At 38.5% G+C, this 22791-nt stretch overlaps 1 protein-coding gene across 1 annotated transcript in view; it reads right to left on the bottom strand.

The window, feature by feature from the left end:
* ST8SIA4 (ST8 alpha-N-acetyl-neuraminide alpha-2,8-sialyltransferase 4) overlaps positions 1-18577 on the bottom strand; it is a 66827-nt gene extending 48250 nt beyond the window's left edge. Inside the window, exons 1-3 of the mRNA XM_062019149.1 lie at positions 18113-18577; positions 13497-13628; positions 4154-4411 (exon numbers count right to left, since the gene is read on the bottom strand). Coding sequence (XP_061875133.1) covers positions 4154-4411; positions 13497-13628; positions 18113-18225 — 503 coding nt within the window. The 5' untranslated portion in view covers positions 18226-18577. The remainder of the gene's footprint in view (positions 1-4153; positions 4412-13496; positions 13629-18112) is intronic.
* Positions 18578-22791: the final 4214 nt, after the last annotated feature.

The following is a 22791-nucleotide window of genomic DNA, read 5'->3' as shown; positions in this document are numbered from 1 at the left end:
TTTTTGGTACTTATTGGCTGCCAGAAGTAATTCTCGGAATCTGAAAGTTATTACTTGGCAATGATTACTATTGTTATTTTTTTATTTACATTTACCCAAAATACATTTGTCTTTTCAGGAAGACCTATGTAACTACTGCCTTTTAAAATGTACCACTTAATATAAGAAGTTCATCTGTTCTGTAAGATTTAACAGCTAACATAGCCTTGGCGTGAGAAATTCAGCATCAGAAATTGTAGACAACTGGGCAACAAGACATATTGCTTTTAAATCTCATAGGGAGTGAGCACCATATATCTGACCTAGCAGCTAGAAAATAGCTGAAAGACTACCAAGCAAACAAAAGTTTTTTCAATAGTATCATGACATTTGTACATTTTAAGTGTAATCTGGTTGATTAGCTCATCTTTTCATTCTGATTTATTTATGGAATCAGAGATCTTTTGACTGTTTCAAACCCTTCCTGGGTATAGTATCAAAATGCATCATGCTTTAGGTCATCTCTGCAAAAAACTAGAGGTGCGAGGATCAATATTCACTGAAGATGGTGTAAAAATGTAACAAGTAAAAGGGAAATAAAGAAAACAAAAAATAGTTTGTAGTCAGCACTGGCAGCAAAGGATCTCCTTGCTTTCCATTTTAACTAGATGGGTCACATTCCCACTGTCAGAATAGCCAAGACTTCACTAAACTTATGAAACTCATCCATTTTATCCTAGCATAAGATATGTCCCTAGACTCTTGATTTCTGAAGCCATGAGAACAAAATAAGGCCTTATGTGATCAAGCAATTAAAACTAAGCCACTTTAAAACATGTAAATCTACTCACGCTGACAAGATATTACTTTGCTTGCAAAAATGACCCTTATTTATGCACTTCTATAAATGTTAAAGAAGAATAATTGTATTGTTCTACTTGTAAAATTTGCTGTCAGAATTATAAGCTGATTTGCAGGCATGCTTATTATTTTACTCTAGTTTATGTGTCTATTTTTAAACATTTTTCATAATAAAAATATTCTAATTACCAGTATCTCTTCTGGATCAATGTTCTTTGAGAGGCATTGTTTCAGAAAATGCACTGAATATGCTGTAATGTCTCAAAGGAAGATGGACAGTTTTTAGATTTTAATGTCTTTCAAAGACATTGACAGATACTATCAAACTTAAATTACATATATATGTACATATATATGTATATGTATCTTTATCAGTTATTACTAACATTTTTATATCACCTATATAGAATCATTAAAATTCAGGATATTGAGTTTATTGTACTGCAATGCAAATACTACTGGATATCTGTTGGGTACTTTTCACTTTCACAGACCTTTACTACCAGTTTTATCATTAAACTATTGGTACCATTGGTGTTTGAACTAACTGCCGCTCTAAGAAACAATGCTCTCAAAAACATTTCTGTTTCAGAGCTTAAAAAGAACATAATGAGTGATCAAAATCGACTGGATAACGTATTTAACCAAACCAGTATGGCATGCTTGTCACAGCTTATAGGCATAATGCACCCAGCATCAGAAAATTCTACAAAAATGCTGTTCATCAGCCTATACCTAGCTGCATACAGTACACAGAGTAACTGCAAGACCATCAAGTGACAAGCAGAATCTGTATTTTACTGCTAGAGAAATCAGCTGAAAATAAAGAGAGTAATAGACTGTCATGGTTCATATTAATACCAGAATCCTAACAGCGATAGAGATGGGTATGCCAGTATCATTACATCATGTGAATACAAAGCATGTTACATACTTTTTTTTTTTTTTAAAAAAAAAAAGAAAAGAAGAGTAGGTATGTAGGAAACTAACTCTGGAGAATGCTTTGCCTTTTCCTTTAACTTAAAATACAAATTAATTAATTACTATTAAAGTTAATTAATTAACTTTAAAAAGATGTTATGTACATATGCAACCATCCATAAATAAATATTATATAGTTTACCTTGTGAGATAACTTCTAAAATGTTCTAATTTTGATTTGTAAAATAATAATTAAAAAAAATCACTGATTAAATCTCTCTATAGGCTATAAGGTCAAGTATTCTGCTTCCAGAATCTGATAAAGAGTATTATCCACAACATTATCAGCCTTCACTTTACTAGTCACTGTAGAACAGACGTTTCTCCAGTGTAAACAGCTATTTAGCAACAGTAACTTCCTGATGTTCCTATTAAGCTTGATCATTCTTTTTTTTATTCATATACATATTCATATCAAATCCTCCAGAATATTATCTGTGCTCCACATGACTTGAATTAGTTAAAAACTCCTATCATCCTTGAATTAGTTAAAATCTCCTATCATCACCTCATTTCATGGCTAGCCAAAACATGGGGAAAAGTACTTTAAAGAAACTAACCACATGATTTAAGTAAAAGTATGTACCACCTGATTTAAGTAAAAGTATGTACCTTGCCTTGTGAAAGAAAACGTTAATCTAGAAAATCCAGTATCTAAATGTCATGGTTTAGCCTCAGCCAGCAACTAAGCAACATGCAGCCACTTGTTCATTCCTTGTCCTGCAGTGGGACAGGGAGGAGAATCAGGGAAAAAAAGTAAAACTTGAGAGTTGATATAAGAACACTTTTACTAACCAAAATTAAATAAAATATAACAATTATAATAATCACAATAATGATGAAAAGAAACATAACAAAGGAGATAAATAAAAAAGGAAAAAAAACCCCACATGATGCTCAATGTCATTGCTCATCACCTGCTGACCGATGTCCAAGCAGCGATTTGCCCCTCCTCATGAACTCCCCCAGTTTCTATATTGGGCGTGATATCCTATATGGTACGGAGTAGCCCATAGTAGTAGTCAGCTGGCCTGGCCACACTCCCTCCCATCTTCTTGTGCACTTCCAGCCTAGTGCTGTCAGGGCAGGTGGAGAAGCAGAAAAGGCCGTAAGGCTGTGCACATACTGCACAGCAGTAACCAAAACATTCTTCTCATGAACATTCTTTTCAGCATAAACCCAAAACAGGCCTGTAGCAGCTACTACAAAGAAAATTAACTCTGTGCCAGCTGAAACCAAGGCACTAATTTTTTCTGTAATCCTGTTAAATGTATCATATTTAATATCTGAAAGAGTACAAAATCATAGCATACTCTAAATGTGGCTTGAAACTGTTGTCTGTATTTTTTTATTCCTTTTGCAATTCCTTTTTTATTCCTTTTAAAGACTAGAAGAAAAAAAAAGAAAATGAAAGTGGTGTGTTATTGTTTCAGTTGCCATTTGCTAGTACATCTTTCAAATAAAATACAACTTTCATGTATAAATACTGTTTGGATTTATGTAATGAAAAACTGTATTTTTCTCTTCCATATCCTTTGGGTTTTTTTTGTGCTATGATCTTCCTTCAAGGTGAGGGAAAAATAAAGCAACTAACTTGCAGTAACAACTGCTTCTATATTGTTTTTCACCACTGCCCTTCTGTTTTCTGCCCTTTCATTCTTCTCGGACCAAACCAATTGAAACTCCTGCTTCAAAACTAGAAGGACTCATCTCTCGTCCAGGATTCTCTAAGTCTATATAATGGACTGTGAAATGCAGAAGCTATTCCTCTTTATTTCCTATTGGTATGTTTGAAGAATGAATAAAAAGTGAAAGATATCAACATTTTTGTCCACATTGCGGGGATACATTTTTAGAGTCATATGAAGGAACTTAGATGTGTGACTTCCAATATCATAATGGTAGCTCTCTGGTTCAACATCAATACATCACACTCCAATTTTACCCCATGCTGCACATAAGTAGTGTAGTGATTTACAACAGGCTTTCTTTATTTGCCAACAGCTCAGAAAGATTAATTCTGAAAGAGAACACATTTTGCATTTATTCTACCAAGGCCTCCACATGAATATTTATTTTGTCTGGAATAAAAACATCAAACAACAAAAATAAGTAGCACAAACTTCTCTGCTCTGGCTCTTGTTTTATTTTCACTGTAAAATGGTCTTGTTATGGACAATAGACATGTACTTAAATTTGGGGACTCACGTGGTGAAAGATATCGATTCAGATTAATTTGAGATAATGCCTGAAATGTGTCTCACATCACTTGTCCCAGCTTTTCTACTAAAAACATAACAAGCTATATCTTCAGCAGCAGTTGAAAACTCACCGTATTACGAAGTCATGCCTATCAATCTCTTTTCCACATCCACTGTCCAGAAGGATGCCAGAATTCCCAACAACTGCACAGGTTTTAAATCGGCGATTCTTCATTGGGGAAACTTCAGGAAGAAGGCTGTGCAAATCCTGAGAAATGTTTAGAGTGCGACGTCTGTCCAGTACATAATGGATTACATCTCCTGGCTTGAAGTTGCTTTTAACCACTGACACATCTCTTTCAGCATCCAAGAATCGAAGAATGTTCTTTCTGGGTTGACAGAAAAAAGTACAGATAAAACCCCACATTCACTGCTTGCATGGAGTTCATCTAACAGTAATACAGACTGTACAGATTATACAACATAAAGCAGAGGGTAGACAGACAGACTGAGGTCATTTCCTGTGGTCTAGGATGGAGTTGGAACAAAGCTGTTAGGACAGACTTCAAAGCTTGGTTACAATATGACATGTAAATACTACAGTGATAGAGCTTAATGAATTCCTACAGAGAAAGGCACTGAGAGATCAAGAGAAGACGACTTTGGAAATCAGAAGGTATATAATACTTGAGTATTTTACAAAACAATTAATTAAACATGTGAGGTATTTAGGACTTATGAAATACAAGGTCATAAGGAATACAAGGATAAGGTTTCACTACAACCTTATCGCTCACAAACGAGCTTGGTAAAATAATGGCCACATTTTCTTACAGATTCTTACTTCATCATAATATATTCACAGAATCTCAAAAGCTGGAAAGGTCCAAGAAAGATCATCTAGTCCTCCTGCCAGAGTAGGACCATATTCAGTTTATAGAAAACTTTCTCCTAATTAGGTTCAGCTAAAGTTATCTGAATTAACTTGAAATAAGAAGACTCAAGAATCTTTAACACTAATTTGAACAAGATCAGCCTAAAAGCATACTGCTCAGGGTATAGTCAAGCTGTTAGCTGAACTGAGACACACTTATGAAAAAATTGCTTTCAATCTTTGGTTAGTCAAATTTTTTATCTTGCTACTCTGTAGTTAACTGTTTAAACTATTAGCCAGGTTCAGACAGACATGACCAAGATAAGAGGGTTTAACAAGCTACCATGGGTCAAATGAATAATGCCAATGAAACAGTTGTATACTCCCAATCTACAGCAAGCAGAAAAATGTGTGCGTAAATGTCAGTTGAAGAAGTTAAGCCATGGTAGTTGTACCTGCTTACAGGAGTAGAAGTGTAAAAACTGATGCACTTTCCATATACAAGTTCAGAAAAGATACTTTCAATGACTGCAGCTATGTAGTTAGTCATACCTGCACTGGCAGTGTCTAGCAGTTTTCAGTACACCCTAGCAGTTTTCTTTCACCCTTGGTGTAAAAGCTGGAGAGGACTCAAGGCCAGGGCTGCAGGACCCACTGTTAGCTCAAGATTGCAAATGAGCAAAGCCTTACAAGACCATGTTCGTTCCTCTTCTGGAAAGCATGTATGTCTGTGAAGTGGCATAAAGATCACACCTGAATTTTAACACATACTTCAGCACAACACACTTATGGAGTGCTTGCTGAGCTGAACGTTGCATCCAGTGATACCAAATACCCTGGAACGGATCTTAAAAGCCATAGGGAAGTGAAACTGTTAAAAATATTTATTTTCAAGTGTTTCCTCTTATTTCTTAAATTGGAACCAAAAAATCCACCAACCCAACCAAAAAGGACAGCATACCAGAACAAAGAGAATCAGAGCAAAGACAGCTTGTTCTGTGACTCAGAATAACAAACCATGATAGCCAAAATTAAAATCCATTGTGTACAATGCTGTTGGTAAGGCCTGGAAGCTTATTTCTGCAAAAGTAAGAGAAAAACTAAACTTCATCCTTTAAGGTGGATGGACTTATAATCTCTCTGGGTTTGATGTGCTTCATTTTGTGGGTAGTCAGCAACATATATGTATAAACCTAAATCTAAATATATACATATCTGGCTACAAAATGAAAAAGAGTAAGAAAGAAAGAATCGGTCAATCTAGTAGTATTAAAATTTACTGGCATTCTTCATTACCTAAGTAGAGAGCAACCAGAGTTGTGTCTGTAAACAACAAGACGTTTGCACCAAAAATTATCAATAGCATCAGACAAACTATCTAGACAGCCATTTCATATGTACTCTGACATAAGGTCTAACCACAAATGAGTCTCAAAAAGCAAAAGAAATCATGTTAAATGTACAGAAACCTAGGGCTATGACTAAAAAGTTACCTGTGATCACCAGTGGATTCACTTTAGTAATATAAAGTACCCATTTCTGATAATCAGAATGGATGGGCCTAATACTGTTTCTGTTAGCAAACACATAGCAACATTTGTGCATGAATGGAGTATTTTGTGTATTATTTTAAAACTAAAGAGAAAGGCAATGACATTATGCAAAAACTGTCAAAAAAGGGCGCCTTGGCTTCCATTATTAATTTGGTTACTTACAGACAAGCTCAGTTATATATGTGCTTGCATATGCACACAGAATTCCTTCAAAGAGTTTCAAGCAGATCTGAATTAGATTCAGATAATCAAACATTGACTTAACAGAGATAAAATTTAACAAATATATATGGAATTTATTTTTCAATAAAATTTTGAGATGGGCAAAATTCACAGTCTTAATATTGTCTCATATCTTAAAACACTTTTTTATCTGAAGTTGTCAGTAGCATATTCAATTAAAAATCACATTATACTTAAGAATCCTTGTGTAAGAGATGTGTAACAATGCTTAAATTATTATTTTGATTGATTGATCTGACTGTATCCAAGCATCTTTTAATACTGCAACATTATTAAGAATGCAGAGTTCGAGCTATTGTGTTAAGTCCTTCTTTGCTACTGACTCATCTGTATCATGGGGATAGTAGTACTTCTCATTTTCAAGTAAGTGCTAAAAAAAAAAATTTACTAAGGAATATGACCAGAACTGAGAGCACATATGTAAGTGTCTCAGTCAGCTTTGATGCAGGTTAGTAACAATAAGTTATTTAAACCTCTGTTCTGTCCCACACAAAGCACTGAAAATAGCTCAGCAAGGTGATTTTAATCACAAATAACAAAATAATTTCAAATAAGTGTTAATTCACCTCCAGATGCACATAATATCCAAAAGCAAGCTCAGTTAGAGGGAGACAAAAAACATCATGATTTTTAGTAAACCTCAAAGCAATGGTGTTCTGCAACCTTATGCTAAAATGTGTAAAGAAATTCTTTTATTTGAGGTGGTCTTCAAGTTTTGTTTTGATGAATAAAATCGTATCTGAGGTGTGGCCTGAGCCTTTAGTGGGTAGGCAAGGCAGAAGGGGCTTGCTCTTCTCCAAAGCCGTTTGCAACGTGTTTACATGGCTCAGAAATAGTGTGTCGCCTGTGGTTGACCTAGAGTTTTTCTTTGATAACCAGAAACAGATGTTCATAATATTTAAACCCTAACTACAGTTCCGAGTTACTTGACAAAAAAGTACGCATAACAGACAGCACTGTATCTGAACAGGTTTCCACGTGATTTAAGTATGTACTGCTCTGGGGCAACACCATGACATTTTTCATACTTACGTGAATTTTTCTGGTTTTATTTTGTACTGCAGTCTTTATGCTACATTACTATTATAAAATGGCAAATTCTCATCTGCCTCAAAGTGGCATGGATTAAGGAAAAAAAAAAATCACTTAAACATTTGCCTATTACAATTACAAATAAATGTATATTTTTAGACATTGCTATGAACACTGAAATATGACTTTCAACATTTTTCCTTGGGAAATCATTCCTTTTGAGCAAGGCAGTGCCAGGAGCCCTGGTTGCTCAGGCATCTGGGCTTATCTGGACCCTAGCTGTGACAGGAAGCCCCTGAAGTGCATACTTAGTACTCAGGAAGCTAGGCTAGCTAGCCAGCCACCACACTGCTGAAACAGAGATGGACCCACTGACTACCTAGTCCACACTCTGACCCCACTGAAGATGTGCTTTTTTCTACATGACCCCAAGTCCATGTTTATCTAATATGCTCCTAACAACTTCCTGTGACTCAGCAAACTCCCCACACTATCTATGACCATGCTTCCCTAGCATTACCAGCAGGACAATATTCCTTGTGCTAGCTCCAATCCTTGCCAGAACAACTGAGGCCTGTTCTCATTCCTTATACCTTGCCTGTGAAGTATACACTATTCCTTACTCTAGGCAATAGCCTTCACTTACCTGAGGTCTAAGAAGCCATCTAAGTTTTTAAAACCTTTTATTTTTTAATTGGACAGGACACGTGTTGCAGATCTTTGACCCCTCTTATTTCTCTCGCACAGACTTTTTCTGACTGCTACACACAAGTCTTTAAACAACTTGATCTTCTAACCCTAGCAAGCCCAGATGCTACTTCTCACTCCTTAGTCAAAAGGCAGAAGGCAGCTTTCAGCCTTTGAAATCACCAATGTCTACAACCTAGGTAAAGCATACTATTTGCCAGATAATTTTACTAAAAGCCAAACCAAAACAAGAATGAACTGAGTGGTTACACATCACAGCCTGCCCTTACAACAACTCCTGTTGGCCTCCTGGGGAGGCAGTGGGGACTGTTTTTATCTGTGTTGGGTTACGTTTTAGTATGATTGAAGAGAGTTCTAAGGAAACCTCTTCAAAGAAAGAAGCATTTAAAATCATAGAACAGTTTGGGTTAGAAAGGAACTTTAAAGGTCATTCACTCCAACTTCCAATTTGAATTTGTTAAAAAATCAAAACCTACCTAGAAAGGTTCCTGGCATTGTCCAGCCCATGGAGGACCACACAAACAGAAGTGTTGTATTAGGTGAAATTGCTATCTGGCTCTGTCCCCATTCTAGCCTTTCTCATGCCCTTCAGGCACCCCACTCTCGCTTAACCAGAAAGATCATTTCAGTAGCTGAAGCACAAGTAGCTGAATTTGGTACAAGTCTTCACTGGGTATGTAAAAGGAAAAGAAGGCTTTTATATACAGCTGACTCAACTATTGCTTGCCATTTGAAGTTCAGCTGTATGTCAGCTTTTCATGAAGTTAGGCAAGATAGAGTCAAAAGAAAATAGTCAAAGGAGCTAATCACCCTAACTGATAGTGAACACTGACTTTTCAGCTGAAGCAAGGGTCTAAGGAAGCTAAACTCCCGTAAGGTTTATTATGACTAAATCAGATTACAGGGCCCTGGTTTGCATATCTTAGAGACAAAAAGGAAACAAAGGAAACGCTGCAACTGTCCCAAAATCAAAAAAGCTTTAGAATAATTTTACTGCTCAATTGCGAGTTCGGTATTTACTGCTTGTACTTCAGGGGCTTACCACTGTTTCACTTTAACTTGAAAGATAAACAATGATAATAACCTGAACCTTTCTAAGTAGGAAGTCGCACCTCTTTTTTTTTTTTTTTTTTAATAATGCTGTTAACATCTTACAAGTTCTTACACTTTTCTGACAGGAAATTTCCAGTCATCAAATTCTCTATTAGGTTGCAAAGAGATACATACATCCTTGATATATACTGGGTTGCTATTTTTTCTTTTTTTTTTCTTTTTTTCACTTTACCTTCCTGCAATTGAAAACCTTAATCTTCTCTTTACAATATAAGTGCCCATATTTAATTAAAAAAAAGTGGAAGAAGAAAGTCACACTCAGAGATGTCAGAATGTAGTTCATTTCAAATAGGTCACATACGTCCTGCCATCAGTCCTTTATGGAAGGCCTCCTCAAGTAAGTTTGTACCATCTCAGCCACATCTCTCCTTTCTGAAAGAATAGATCTCAATACAACTGAAATTTCCTAATTTCCATTACTGGAAAGCCTTCACATTGCTACCGAGAGTAGAAAGGATTGAATTCACAAAACCTTGCAGACAGTAGATTCTGTTTCATGACTGAAATAACCAAGCTAACCAAGCAGCCGTCTTCCCTTAGGCATAGGAGTTCCCAATTATTCTTCAAAGAAATCGTCAGCAATTAGAAGGTAACGTCAATTGGAAAAGATTACTCTCCCACTAGACAAATCATTATTGTCAAGGCAGCAAATTTGCCAGTCTCAGTAATTAATATCCATGATTTCCACCTCAACCACAGAAAGTCCAGCTCTCTCCTTTAATGCCTGCTTAATATCTCGCTACATTCCCAAAAGAACTGTTACACTGCCTGGACTGTCTCTTTTGGCTCCAAAGTCCCTGTGACACCAGAAACCCAGTGGAAGTTTTTCATTCTCCCATGGCACCCTGATAGAGGAGCTTTCTCAGTCATTGACTGTTATCTGAGCCTGGCCTTGCCAACAATTCATAAGACCTTTGAGGCTCACCGGTCACTAATCTAAGCAAAAATAAGATGACCAGAGATGATGTTCATGGTCAACAAAGCTAATAGTAAAGCATAATATTCAAGCTACCAGGTAACTAACTCCAGACACACCATTGGTCAACAGTCCTTGCAAAAAGCAAAACTATCAAATATTTTCTGTTTTGAAATCACTAATGTGGGTATCATCCTGACATAAAACACATAAGTAGCTGCCATTTGCAGCTGTTTATAAGTTTATGAAATGTCCTCATGCTGCACTACTAATCCACTACTAAAAACTGATGATTTTTTTAATGCATTATTCAACAGGTGCTACCTATTTTTTTTCTCTCTTATCCTTATTTGCTATGGTCAATCTCACACCACAAGACCCTCACTGTTCACATTAAGAGTTGCAATAATAGAGTAGGAACCATCTTTACAGTTTACGCATGTAATGTACTTCAGGGGGCTGATTAGTTAGTTTAACCATGAGAACACTCTAGGAGATTGCTAGACACATTTGAAATCAGTCTTGATAGGTCTGTAAGCACAAAACTATTTACAGCTGTGTCTTACTGCTGTGAGTTGCATAGCAAACTACCTGTAAAAGTGAAAGAAGAATGGACATTGTTTAGTCACCATCAGAGTAGAAAACATCACAACGGGCTACATGTGGCTTCCACAGGGAAAAAAAATGTTCAGCTTCCCTCCCTCACTGCTGGTACCATAAGTGAATATGCTACACACGGTAGCAAAGAATCTTTCTGTAAAGAATATAACTGGCTTGTAGCATTGATTCCTTTCACATAGTTTCTGTCAAATTTTGACCCTAAGTTACATTAATCTAAAATTTTTTACTGATTCAGTGAAAACACCTGCTCTATGCACCAGTGTCCAGGATGGTAGCTATTTCATCTCAAAACAAGACTAGTAATATAACTATATAAATATAGATATATAGAGATATATAACCCCAGCTTTATGCTTCCTACTGTACAGAAAATCTTCACACTGATAAAGGGGAACCTTTACTGTTGAAACCAGTGTACAAGACACATTTTTCTTCACTGTACTACTGAGACAAAAAACACATCCTTCACTGTACAGTTTTTGAAAGACAGCACATAGCCACGTCATGATGCTTCTTAAGAGCACATTAGCAATCTATAAAAAAAAGAGAGAACTTTCCCATAGCAGTTAAAAGTAAGAAAACGTAATTTTGAAATCATTATTTTAGTAGATTGAAATGAGACATACATAGTATTAGGCTTAACAAAATCTAAAGCATTCTCTACTGTTTTACCTCTTTCTCTACATGATGTATTTTGCTTTTGAAATAGGTGAAAAATAAGCATATTCCATGTTTCCTTCTCTTTTTTAATCAAGAAGTTATTGTAATATTTTCAGTTGTTTGTTGTTTGGCTTTAGCGGCAAGGTGTATTGGTTTTAAATAGTTCTGAAATATGACACTTAATTTTTCAACAAAGTGACTGAAAAGACTTGTCTGCCTCCACTTATAGCCATTCAATGTCTTCCAAATTGGTTTACTTCACAAGTAAAAGAGTGTGGTATTATATCTCAATTGTCAGAAGGATAACCTAACATTTGAAATTTCAACAGCATTCTTCTAAAGTTACTCAATATTTCTTCAGCTTGAATTGTCAGTTATATGCACATAAATTTTGTATACTATTTAGGCTTTTAGGGAGTAGGGACTCCACAGAACACTTGCCAGCAGCTGAGACACAGCTATAGGCTTCAGAATATTAATTTACTGCCTACCCAAATCCTGCCACTCCTTCTATCCCCAACACTCTTCCTTGCCTTTCACAGAGAGCCTGCACTACATCCAAGACTTTCAGAACTTCAGCTTTACAACAGCTTCATACTTATCTGAGCTACCTGTACCTTTTGCACCTTTTAGAAATAGGAACATAAAATAGCAGTCATTAAAAAATTTAGTTCCTCATTCAGAGAAGCCTTGCTTTTGTACATGAAAATATTGTCTGTTCAAGAGTTTTGTAAGCTGTCCATTAATTAAAAGTGAAATTACATAGAACTCATGTTTCAATTAGACCAAATTCCTATTTAAAGTTTTAATATTCAGAAATCAAGTCTACTCTGCTATGCAATTACTGCTAAAAATAGTTATTTTCTATGATTTCCACAGAATGTGACACTCCTGGCCCTCCAAACTGTCAGTCTATGCTCCATACTTCTTGCACTGGCCACTTCCTGATTAAGATAGCAAAGATATGGTAACAATACAACACATTACATGCTAAGAGGCTTCTGCTTTCTTTTCACTAGGGCCCCAAGGTGACTAAACTCATTGTAACTACCAGACACATTAGAACTACCTCTCACTTTAACTCTGCTACCATTTCCCCTCTCAGCATGAGCCTAAGGCTCTTTTTGGCCTCTTTGATTTCAGCAAAGAAAATTGTGCAAGATACAGGTATGGTCATCATCTGACCTCATGACTTGGACCAGTGACCGACAGGGTTGGATTTGCAGGACCTGATGTCCTAGGTCCTGATTCCTACATCTAAGTTGTGTGCCTAAGCTTCCTTTGTATTATTTAGGGGAGAAAAACTGGTATGTTCTCACTAATGCAAACTGTTCTATTTCAGACATTTAGAATAAGAGAAAATTAAGTCCTCAGAGTCTTGGTTTCTCACCACTGACTGCAACAGAGCTCTAGACAACCATCTCAAATGTGAACATGCATAATGCAGACACTGACTGCACTAGTCTGATTGATACAGAGAGACTAAAACATTTTATTTACTCTCATGAAAGATTGGAGACTAAGTCTAAATATGTATTGGGGGGGTGTGTGTGTGTGTGTGTGTGTGTGTGTCTGTGTCTGTGTGTGTCGGGGTGTGTCAGGGTGTGTCAGGGTGTGTCAGGGTGGGTGTGTGTGGGGGTGGGTGTGTGTGGGGGTGGGGTTCACCTGCAACCATAAATCAATGATTGTTTTCCAGACCAGAAGAAAAAATAAAATTAAAATAAATTAACTGCTTTTTTATTTAAGACACTCACCTTATTTCCAGTACCAAAGAAGAATTGATTTTCCACCCTTCCATACCATGCTGGAACATTGAGGAGCCACCTTTTCGAATTATCTTATCAGAGCTATTGATCATTGATCTACTCAAACTCAGTTCACCATCTCTGCAATGAAATGTAGAAAAGACATAGTTACATCAAGGTTAACTCTAGTTTTAAGTAATTTCTGTCACAAGCACTCCTGATAATTCCTTTCACCCATAACCAAAAGAAACAATAATCTTTCTGTTTGCCAAAGCAAATAAACTACCAGTGAGAAATATTTGAGATATCTATACCTGATACTTGAACATGAAACTTGAGAGCTTAAATGTATTTATATTTGTAATGAAATACAATAAAAATTGAAACACCAAATTGTGAACCTGGACCAAACTTCAGTATGTTACTGAGGCACATTCTTCACTTGTACGTTCAAGTTTACAGTATTAGCAAAGAATTGTTAACTTTCAAGCTTGTGCCGAGCAATTGCTAATGTTCTACAACAACAGACTCCCTTTGCCTCCCATCAACACTAAAAAACTGCAGAGAATTCTGGAGTTTAACAGCATGCAAAACACAACATTTCCTAAAGACTTTCTCAAACTTTTGTAAGCACATTTTGAAACAATCTTTGATCTCTTATCCTCTTACCATAATCATCATTTTTTGTAAGGTAACATTTAAAAATATAGTAAGCTGTGGGTGACAACCACTAAAACATCTGGTGATGTATCATGTTGTCAGTTGCAACAATACTACTCAATATGGTCACACAAACATGACAGAGAAACCAAAAAAATGCACAATTTAAGATACTAGGTCTAAATTCTGGTCTTATCTCCATGTTTCTATCACCTTCCATACTGTCGCCATTTAAGTGACAGAGAAATGTTCAGCTGAGGTCAAATGCAGCCGTTAATCACAAATATATCAAAATTGCTGGATGTAACATTCTATCATGTAGAATGTCTTGTATCTCAGAAGTATTTATAGCAGTAATATAAAGAAATCTCTTTATCTACCCAACAACTGTGCTCTGGAATACCACCAACAACAATAACTCTTTTCAGCCTGCAAGTAGAACTTCTGACCACCAGCCATTCTACCAAGAAAATGCAAAAATGTGAGAATGCAATCCTAGAGAATCCTAGAGACTCTTGCTTTCCCATGGCTGTAAATTCTCAAAGCTATTGCACCCTGCCCTTAGTAAGAGCTACAGCAACATTACTGTTGCATATATAAACTATGTATACAGTAATACATGATTTACATGTAGCGCTGTGTATATGAAGTAAAATTTGGTAAATTATGTAGCAGACTGGACTCAAACTAACCTCAGTGGGACATGAATTAACGCAATTTATCTGTCCTGGTAACATGTAGTCATTTTCAAGCAGTGCTAGGCTTGCAAAAGCTCCTGTAGCTAGGGGAGCTGTGTGACACAGTTGATGGAAGGCACCGCGGCAGCGTGGCTAGCGCGGCTCTCCCGCTTCGGCCCCCAGTCGACTCGCGGCTACGCCTGACACCTACCGGGCAAGCTGCAGGGCAGAAGCTGCAACATAACTGAAGCAACAACTATGGCGGTATAACCGCTGTATGCAACTTATGCGGATCACACTGACTTGAGGGCATGGGAGGTATGCCGCAGGAGTCCGTAAATCAATGTGATTGAAATGTCTTGCTGTTTAATTCCCTTTTTTATGCCCCATAATGGCTGTAAATATATATAACTTTGTGCACATATTTTCTAGATGTATAGAAAATTACCAAGATACAGGTGAAGAACTCAGTTTAAAAGTACATCAGAGCTGTCTTCAGTTTATGTTGGGTTAAATGTTACTCAGTAGACACTTCCACACTGACACAGTTGATAAAATTTGGCAACAAAGTATGTTGCTGACACTTAAAGCACCCTAGTATTTGAAATGTGGTTGTCTTCAATAGTCACAATTTTCATTTGCAGTGGGCTGTACATATTGTGCAGTAAAAAGTGTCATTATGTTTCTATGAGCTAAAAGAAGGCCCTGGGCACTTGGTATTAAAAGTTCTACTATGAGGACAATGTTGCTCACTTAACACATTCCTCTCTTTTTTTTTTTTTTTAATTGTTTTGTTTCATTTTCACTTACAGTAACATTAAATAAACATATCAAAAGCCAAATTTAACCTGGAAAAGTTTTCATTGTGTAAACAACAATGAAATAAATTTGGGCTACTTTCTATATTCTAGAATCACCTCTCTGATGTAAATGAAACAGCTGCCATAGTGTAACAGCAACTAGTGGCTGACAGTGTCAGCCTTCACTCTGAATTACCTTGCCTTAATGACTTAATCACGCCAACAAAATATGGCTACCTTTTATCCTGAAGACAGTTCAATAAATACAAGTAAGAGTCTTCAAGTATGTTCCATATCAGTAGGAGATAATGCTGTTTATGAAATACTGCATTCTATATAATATGCATGCTTAACCTTTAAAGGGCTATTACTGTGTAGTTAAAGAAGGGGGTGCTTTGCAATTACTGTCCTAGCAAATTTTGCTATGAGAACACAGCTGATCATGTACTTTGGAATTGCAAATAGTCCATTTTAGAATACCTGGGATTTACCTCCAGCATCACTAATAACCATAAAATGGGCATTCACAGTTCTGCATTACTAGTACTTCTGGAAGTCAAACATGCCATGGAAAAAACGACTTTGCTTGTCCACGTCGGCCAGTCAAAAAAACAACCAAGCAGAATGAACCTTCCTTCAGAAGAAAGGCAAATATGACATCAATAGCAGCAGCAGATACTAGTAGCACCCTTAGGTGCTTTTTTTCCCCTGTCTCCCTTCATACAGTAATGGATGGGACAACCAGTTGGGAAAGGAAAGCATATTCCAGTATAGTTGAATATAGCCAAAGTGAGTAGGACCATACTACATAGGAAGTCTCACTGACAGCAAAGAAGTAGAGGTATCACTAAATAACCTGGTGGAAGTACATTACAGTTATATATTTAAATGTTGTAAAGGACATACATATTTATGTCTAAATATACTTTATTTCATTCAAGATTCTTGTTCATCTTAGTATCTTTTAAATTCTGACAAACAATGTATCATAAGCTGGAGAGGGACTTTCTTGTAAATATAGACGTATTCTACCTAGTGACAAATTTCTGAATCTTTTTAGCAGCTACCTCTAGCCTGACAGGAAGGAGTACCTATTGAGAATCATGGCTATCTTGAATGCAGATTCTCCCTCACATATTGACTTTCATATATATTTTTGCACATCTACAACCCCAAAATTTTAAACTTCTGTACATCTTCGAAGTACACAAATATCACAGCACAGTGGCAGAAACTGGGCTTACAACCAGGCTGAATGAGAGGGAGAGTTAACAGCAACTTGTGAAAACCTCCAATACCAAGAGAAGCAAGCATCACATCATAATTTACCAGGCAAGGCAATCCCCTGCTCCTGAGACATGTTGGGACCACTGTGCCCAAGCTGCACTCAGCTGTTTGTGCCCTGCTCCCACACCAGCCTGCCTGTGCAAGGGTCACCAAAGAGAAATGCACTTTCTGCCTTTAACTCTGCAGGCCACAGGGTTGAGGGGGGAATAAGTAGGTTGTAACTGACCCAGCTTCCTGCAGGTCCGCACGGACACTTACAACGCCTTATGCCCCGTCCTCAAATTAAAGCAAGGGTTTACATCAAAGGACACAAACCTGTTGTGAACCTCCCTAGTAATTTTGCACAAGCAAACAGGAAGTGTGAATCCCTTCTCTGCTTTTGCCGATTTCATAAAGTGACCACAGAATGTATGTATTGCTACTGTGAAAACACAAAACGATAGCCCCCCAAGGAGAAACAGTCATGGCTGAAAACTCAGCATCTCCACAGGACAGCCGCAAGTTGGGAGAAAAACGAGAAACACAGGCATGCACGAACACCAACACGATGTGCAACAGAGACAAAGCTGAACTGCAAACAGGAAAATGTCAAGGGACTTTTTGCAGTTTATTTTGAACTGAAGACACGCGCTATGGGGAAAATACCTAAGAGAGCCACAATGAGTGATGGGATTTTCCAGTGGAGGGGCCCCGGGAGCTAAGGGCAACGTCCCGCACACTCTCAGAGCACGCATCCCCAAGCAGCACAAAAGTTAAGCTCAGCTTCCAGGCAAACTTCACGGACGCTGGCACGTGCCAGAGGGAGCTGCCCATGGCCGCGCACCCGTGAACGCCGGTGACTGAAGGGCTCCAAAGCGAGAAACGAGGCACAAGCACCCTCGCCACCCCGGCCCGCCGGAACCAGCCGCGGCCAAGCGGACACGCCGGCCGCGCCCTACTACTGGGGCCGAGCCCCCAGCCCACAGCCGCCCGGCTCCGCCAGCCAAACCCGCTGGCAACCTGTCCCGCAGCAGCGCTCCCCGCACACGCCCCCACCCCTTCCAGCGAGAGCGCTAGGATGCGGTGGCACCGCAGGGGAGGGTCACGGCTTGCGGGGCGCCGGGGGAGCTGCAGACCCGTGTGGAGCCGCGGAGAAAACCTCAGGCAGCGACATCGCCCCGCCGCCCCCGCAGAGCCCTCCCGGTGCGGTGCCCACAATTACCCAGCGGAAGATGCCTCCTGGCGCTCCTCGGTCCGCGCGATTTCCTTCGTCTTATAAAAGATGAGGAGGAGACTTATCGTGCATACAGTCCACCTCTTCCTGACTGAACGCATGTCTTCTGCGAAACGCGGTCCCCCTCCCCCTTTTCCTTTGTTTGTCAGGGGTGTGTGGAAAACAACTCCACGGATCAAATTGTCAAAACCACAGTTTTTTGGTTTTGGGGTTTTTTTTTAAAAAAAAAAAGAAGAAAAAAAGAAAATCAGGCGGTCGCAAAGGCTGGGATCAGTCTGGCGTTTAGTTTGTCTTTCTTTCACTCTGCCCTTCTCTGATCAGGGGTCGAGCTCGCAAGCAGCAGTTAGCTCTCCTCGGCCGAGGGAATGAGCCTGTGTGGTTGTGGCTGCCTCCCGCCCTTGCTGAGCCCGCCCTTCAGCCCGCTCGCCCTCCTCCCGCAGCTGCTCCACCGCCACTCCAGTTCCGGCTCCACTGCGTCCCCGTCTCGATCTCGGTGAAGGCAGCCACAGGCAACGGTGGCACCTCCCTCCCGTCCCTCCTCGGGATGGGGGAGGGGGGGGGGCGGAGAGCGGGCGGAGCGCTGCCAATGGACGCTGCGCGGGGCGGGCACCTGGCGGGGTGGGGGCAGCGGATCCGAGGCGGAGGATGAAGTTGCGCCGGGGCTGTGAGGGCCGTTAGCTGCGGCGTTTTGGGGGATAGCTACCGTTGTGCCCTGAGGACCGCGACCGCAGTGCCACGAAAAAACAACACGCTTCCTTTTCTCAGAAGGAAAAGGGGTTTTTTTGTTGTTGGTTTAGTTCCTCCCCCCCGCCCCTTTCTGTTCGCTGATGGACAGCTGGAGCTTGAAAAGACCACCGGAGGTTTTTCCTAGCCTCAGAATCGCCACCTCGGCGCTACCCCGATCCCAACGCCAGCGGGAGCACGTGGAGCAGAGAAGGGAAACGACGGGGTCCCTGCGCATCCACGCCGAGAGGTGGGGTTTTCAACAACAGATAGGAAAATTCATACACAGGATCCCAGATTCAGCCACCTTCAGGAGTGGTTTTACTTGGTTCCACCCACAACTGTGAAAGGCAATTTGCAGTGTCATTTAGCCACAGTAGCTCTTGGTTTCATGCCAGGCCACATGCGCGTTCAGAAAGTACTGTGTCTTCAACCTCTTCTCTAGTTTCTGCTGCACTTCCTTCTCTCTGAAGCTTAATACCTGACTTTCCTGCTGCTTCATGTGGAACTGATGCACACCCCACACTAGGAATCCCTGCTTGCATCCAAGAGAATTGGAGACTGATGATAGTGGGTGTCACGAGTGCAGCAGTACACTTTTCTCTCTGTGCTCAGTCTACTTGCAACCATTCTGACTGAAACTGGCCTCCACCACCCAGAGAGACGGAAAAAAATTACTCCAAACTGACTCTATACACAGATAACTACAGCAGCCTCATCCAGACAAGCAGACACTTTTATTTTGGTTGGATTTTTTTGTTGATTTTGTTTTGTTTTGTTTTTTTTTACTCTCTATATGTTTTAAAATGAAGTGGTAGCAGCATGGTAGCATGTTAGCAGCATGTTCTCTATAATTCTCCCAGTGCCCTTGAGAAACCTATCTAACTGTAATTACAAGGTTTAAACCACCAAGACTCTAAAACTTTTATTCAGTTACTAAAATGTAAAACTATCAGTTTACACTTGTGTAAAATATTGAGCAAAACATTTTTCTAAGAGCACTCAATAATCTGTGTCTGTTTTCCTGAAAATTCAAGCTGTTTACGTTCCTGTCATTCTGCTACCACGGAGACACACTGTTGGGTCAGCAGACGACTATAGGATCCTGCGAAGTAACCCAACACATCCCTTGTCTCAAGGCAGGATTTGCAATACTGCTCATATACCTGACCCATATAATTTCACCTGTTCTTGAGGACTTCTGTTGTTGGCAAGACTACCAACTATCATCTCCCATCAATTGAATCCTGCAATCATTCACCATTTCAGCTTCTGCATATGCTGTTCTAAGCTCTGAGGTTGTCTGTGTAGCAGGGTCCCAGTGTCACAGGAGTTCCTTAAAAGCTGATCCAGGGCAAGTTGCCCAGTTGTTCACTGCTCTCTCAAATCAGTCCTGATCTCTATTTAAGTGGTGATGACAGTGAAGAAGATCCCTCTCATTGCTCTTTGGACCAGGATTCTTTCTTAATACAGTGTTACTATCAAGCTCTCTCATGTATTCAAGTAACAAGCAGATGTATATAGTATAAATGCTATATATATAGTATATACATATAGCAGTGTATATATATATATAGCAGTATGTGTATATATGTAGTATACATACTTTTATACACACTATATAGGTATATAGCATGTACATAATGTAATTGAGCCAGGTGGTACATTTCATTTGCAATGACAAAATTAACACAAAATTAATTTGCTGTGTAGATAATTCAAACATTCAAACATTCATATCTAGTATGTCACTAATTAATTTAATTACCTTTTTAATGCACTGTCAAAAGCACTTAAAAACTCTAACAAGCCATCTAAATTATGCCTTGAAATTATTTTCTCTTTTTCATTCAATCTAATGATATTTAAATAATTAATAGGGTTTATATCAAATAGTATGTTTTCTTTTATATGAATTAAAGGAATGTTTTAGCTCTGTGAACCCAGAAACTTGTTCAGTAAATCCTATTTCATGGTATATAGTGATGACAGTAGAATTTCTTTCATAAAGACTACTGGAGGAGAAAATATGTGAATAATACAAATCGTTGTACATTTAAGCATTTCAAATTTCAGAGTGCTAATTAGTTCCTACAGCAAAGACTTCTTGAAAGACTGCACTTCATGCTGAAACTTGAACTAGGAACTTGAAACATTTACATTTTCTTAAATATATGATCATATAAAGTCTTTTTTGCATTAAGAGTATTTCATGTTTTGTGTGGGTGTCCAGAAATATATTCTGAATTAATACTGTCTGTGATATGACAAAGGATAGAGAAACATTACAAGAAGTTGCCTGAGGAAGCTGTAGTTGTTTTCTCATTGGATGTCTTTAGGACAAAACAAAAATATCTGAATTCTTAACTCAACTTGAAAGGATGAATGAGGTAACTTTTTAAAGTTTGTTCTAACTGTCTTTCGTAATATATAATTTTGATGTAAGTTTGCTCAACGTGCTTTCTTATTGCTACATAACTTTTAATAGGATACTCAATATTGTTCAAAGATCATGTGTTTGTATATGCTTCTGTTTCAGGAACAGACATGGCTAATGGCTTCATTCTTGAATTTGTTTAATATTTTGACTAAATCTTTTGTATGGTCTGTTATGTTGATAATGTCATACTAATGATTATGTGATGTATTGTTTCTGCCCTGCATGTCCCAGTATTTTGCTTTGAGAAATGTTCTATTTATTGCATAGACAGCTTATTTCAGTCAGTGGTTTAACCTTCTGTGGGGTTTTGTTTGTTTGTTTTATTTTGTTTCTGTGAGTTCTGTGTTTAATTAGTTGGCATTTCTTTCTTCCTTTTCTTGCTAACAAGAGCATTTGTGAAGCAGAGTTTTCACTGGCCCTGAGGACAGTTGTTGGCATTTGTAGAGCAGGTCTCTCCACAGTAACTTTGTATGCTGCCTCTTATTTCACATGGTATGTGGCCACTAACTTCTGACTAGGATATTAAAATGCATATGACTTAGCAGGCTTGTGGAAAGATTGTTTTGTACTTTCACAAGGCATCTTGCAATTTCCCTTCAAATCAAATATTTACCAAAAATTCTTTAAATTTTGAATAATTTAGTCTAGCATTTTTTCCTGCTCCTGGTGTAATACATCATAGGTTCCTGAATCTTCAAATTTGCAGCACTTCACATATCCAATTACACTATGATTTGCTTTACGAAGAAAACAGAAGCAGAAGTAGGAGGGGCTGTGGAGGCTTTTCTTCTCTTTTGCTAAGTGTTTATTTTCTTTCTCAAACCAAGTAATGGAAATGTGATATATGCAAGTCATGGCAAGAGGAAAATTTCTGGGCTTTGTCAAATGGCTCACAGCATAAGGTGCTACCTCTGTTATTGAAAACTAATTGATTAAATACCTATTCCTACAAATCTCCTTAGTTGTATTGTCCAGAAATTTGGTGTGAAAGGCATCCAAAAGTTTGCCTTATTTGAGTACTGAAGGACATCACAGGGAATTTAAGAAAGTTTAAAAAATATAGGGAACTGAATTTTCTTTTCTATGTTATATTTTGTTTTTAGAAGAAGTCAGGAAAAGCCTAGATAGTCACTTTGGCTGCTGCTATGAGACCTCCCCTCTCTTTTCAACCTCATTTAAACAACTGACAGGACTTAACTACATAAAAGTAGGTACAACTCAAGCAAGGAAAAACTCTGTTCTTTGAATTATTTCTCTTCTCAGATGCAAAAACTCTAAGGAAAGACAGCATGAACACACAAGTTACAGAGAGGCTGTCAGATCTTGTTCATAGTGTTACAAAGGGTAGAGCAGCCTTGGACTGTCTGCTCACAAGAGGGCATTCCCACAGGACACATAGAAATGCAGTGTCTGGAAGAATGACACAGGTAAGTGTTCAGCAGAGCTAAAAACAAGGGACTGACTAATGTGGTGCCTTCAGTTAATGTTCACTCAAGACGCGAGA

Source organism: Colius striatus, chromosome Z, assembly GCF_028858725.1.
Source record: "Colius striatus isolate bColStr4 chromosome Z, bColStr4.1.hap1, whole genome shotgun sequence".
NCBI lineage: Eukaryota > Metazoa > Chordata > Aves > Coliiformes > Coliidae > Colius > Colius striatus.
This window is presented reverse-complemented; position numbering and strand designations above follow the sequence as displayed.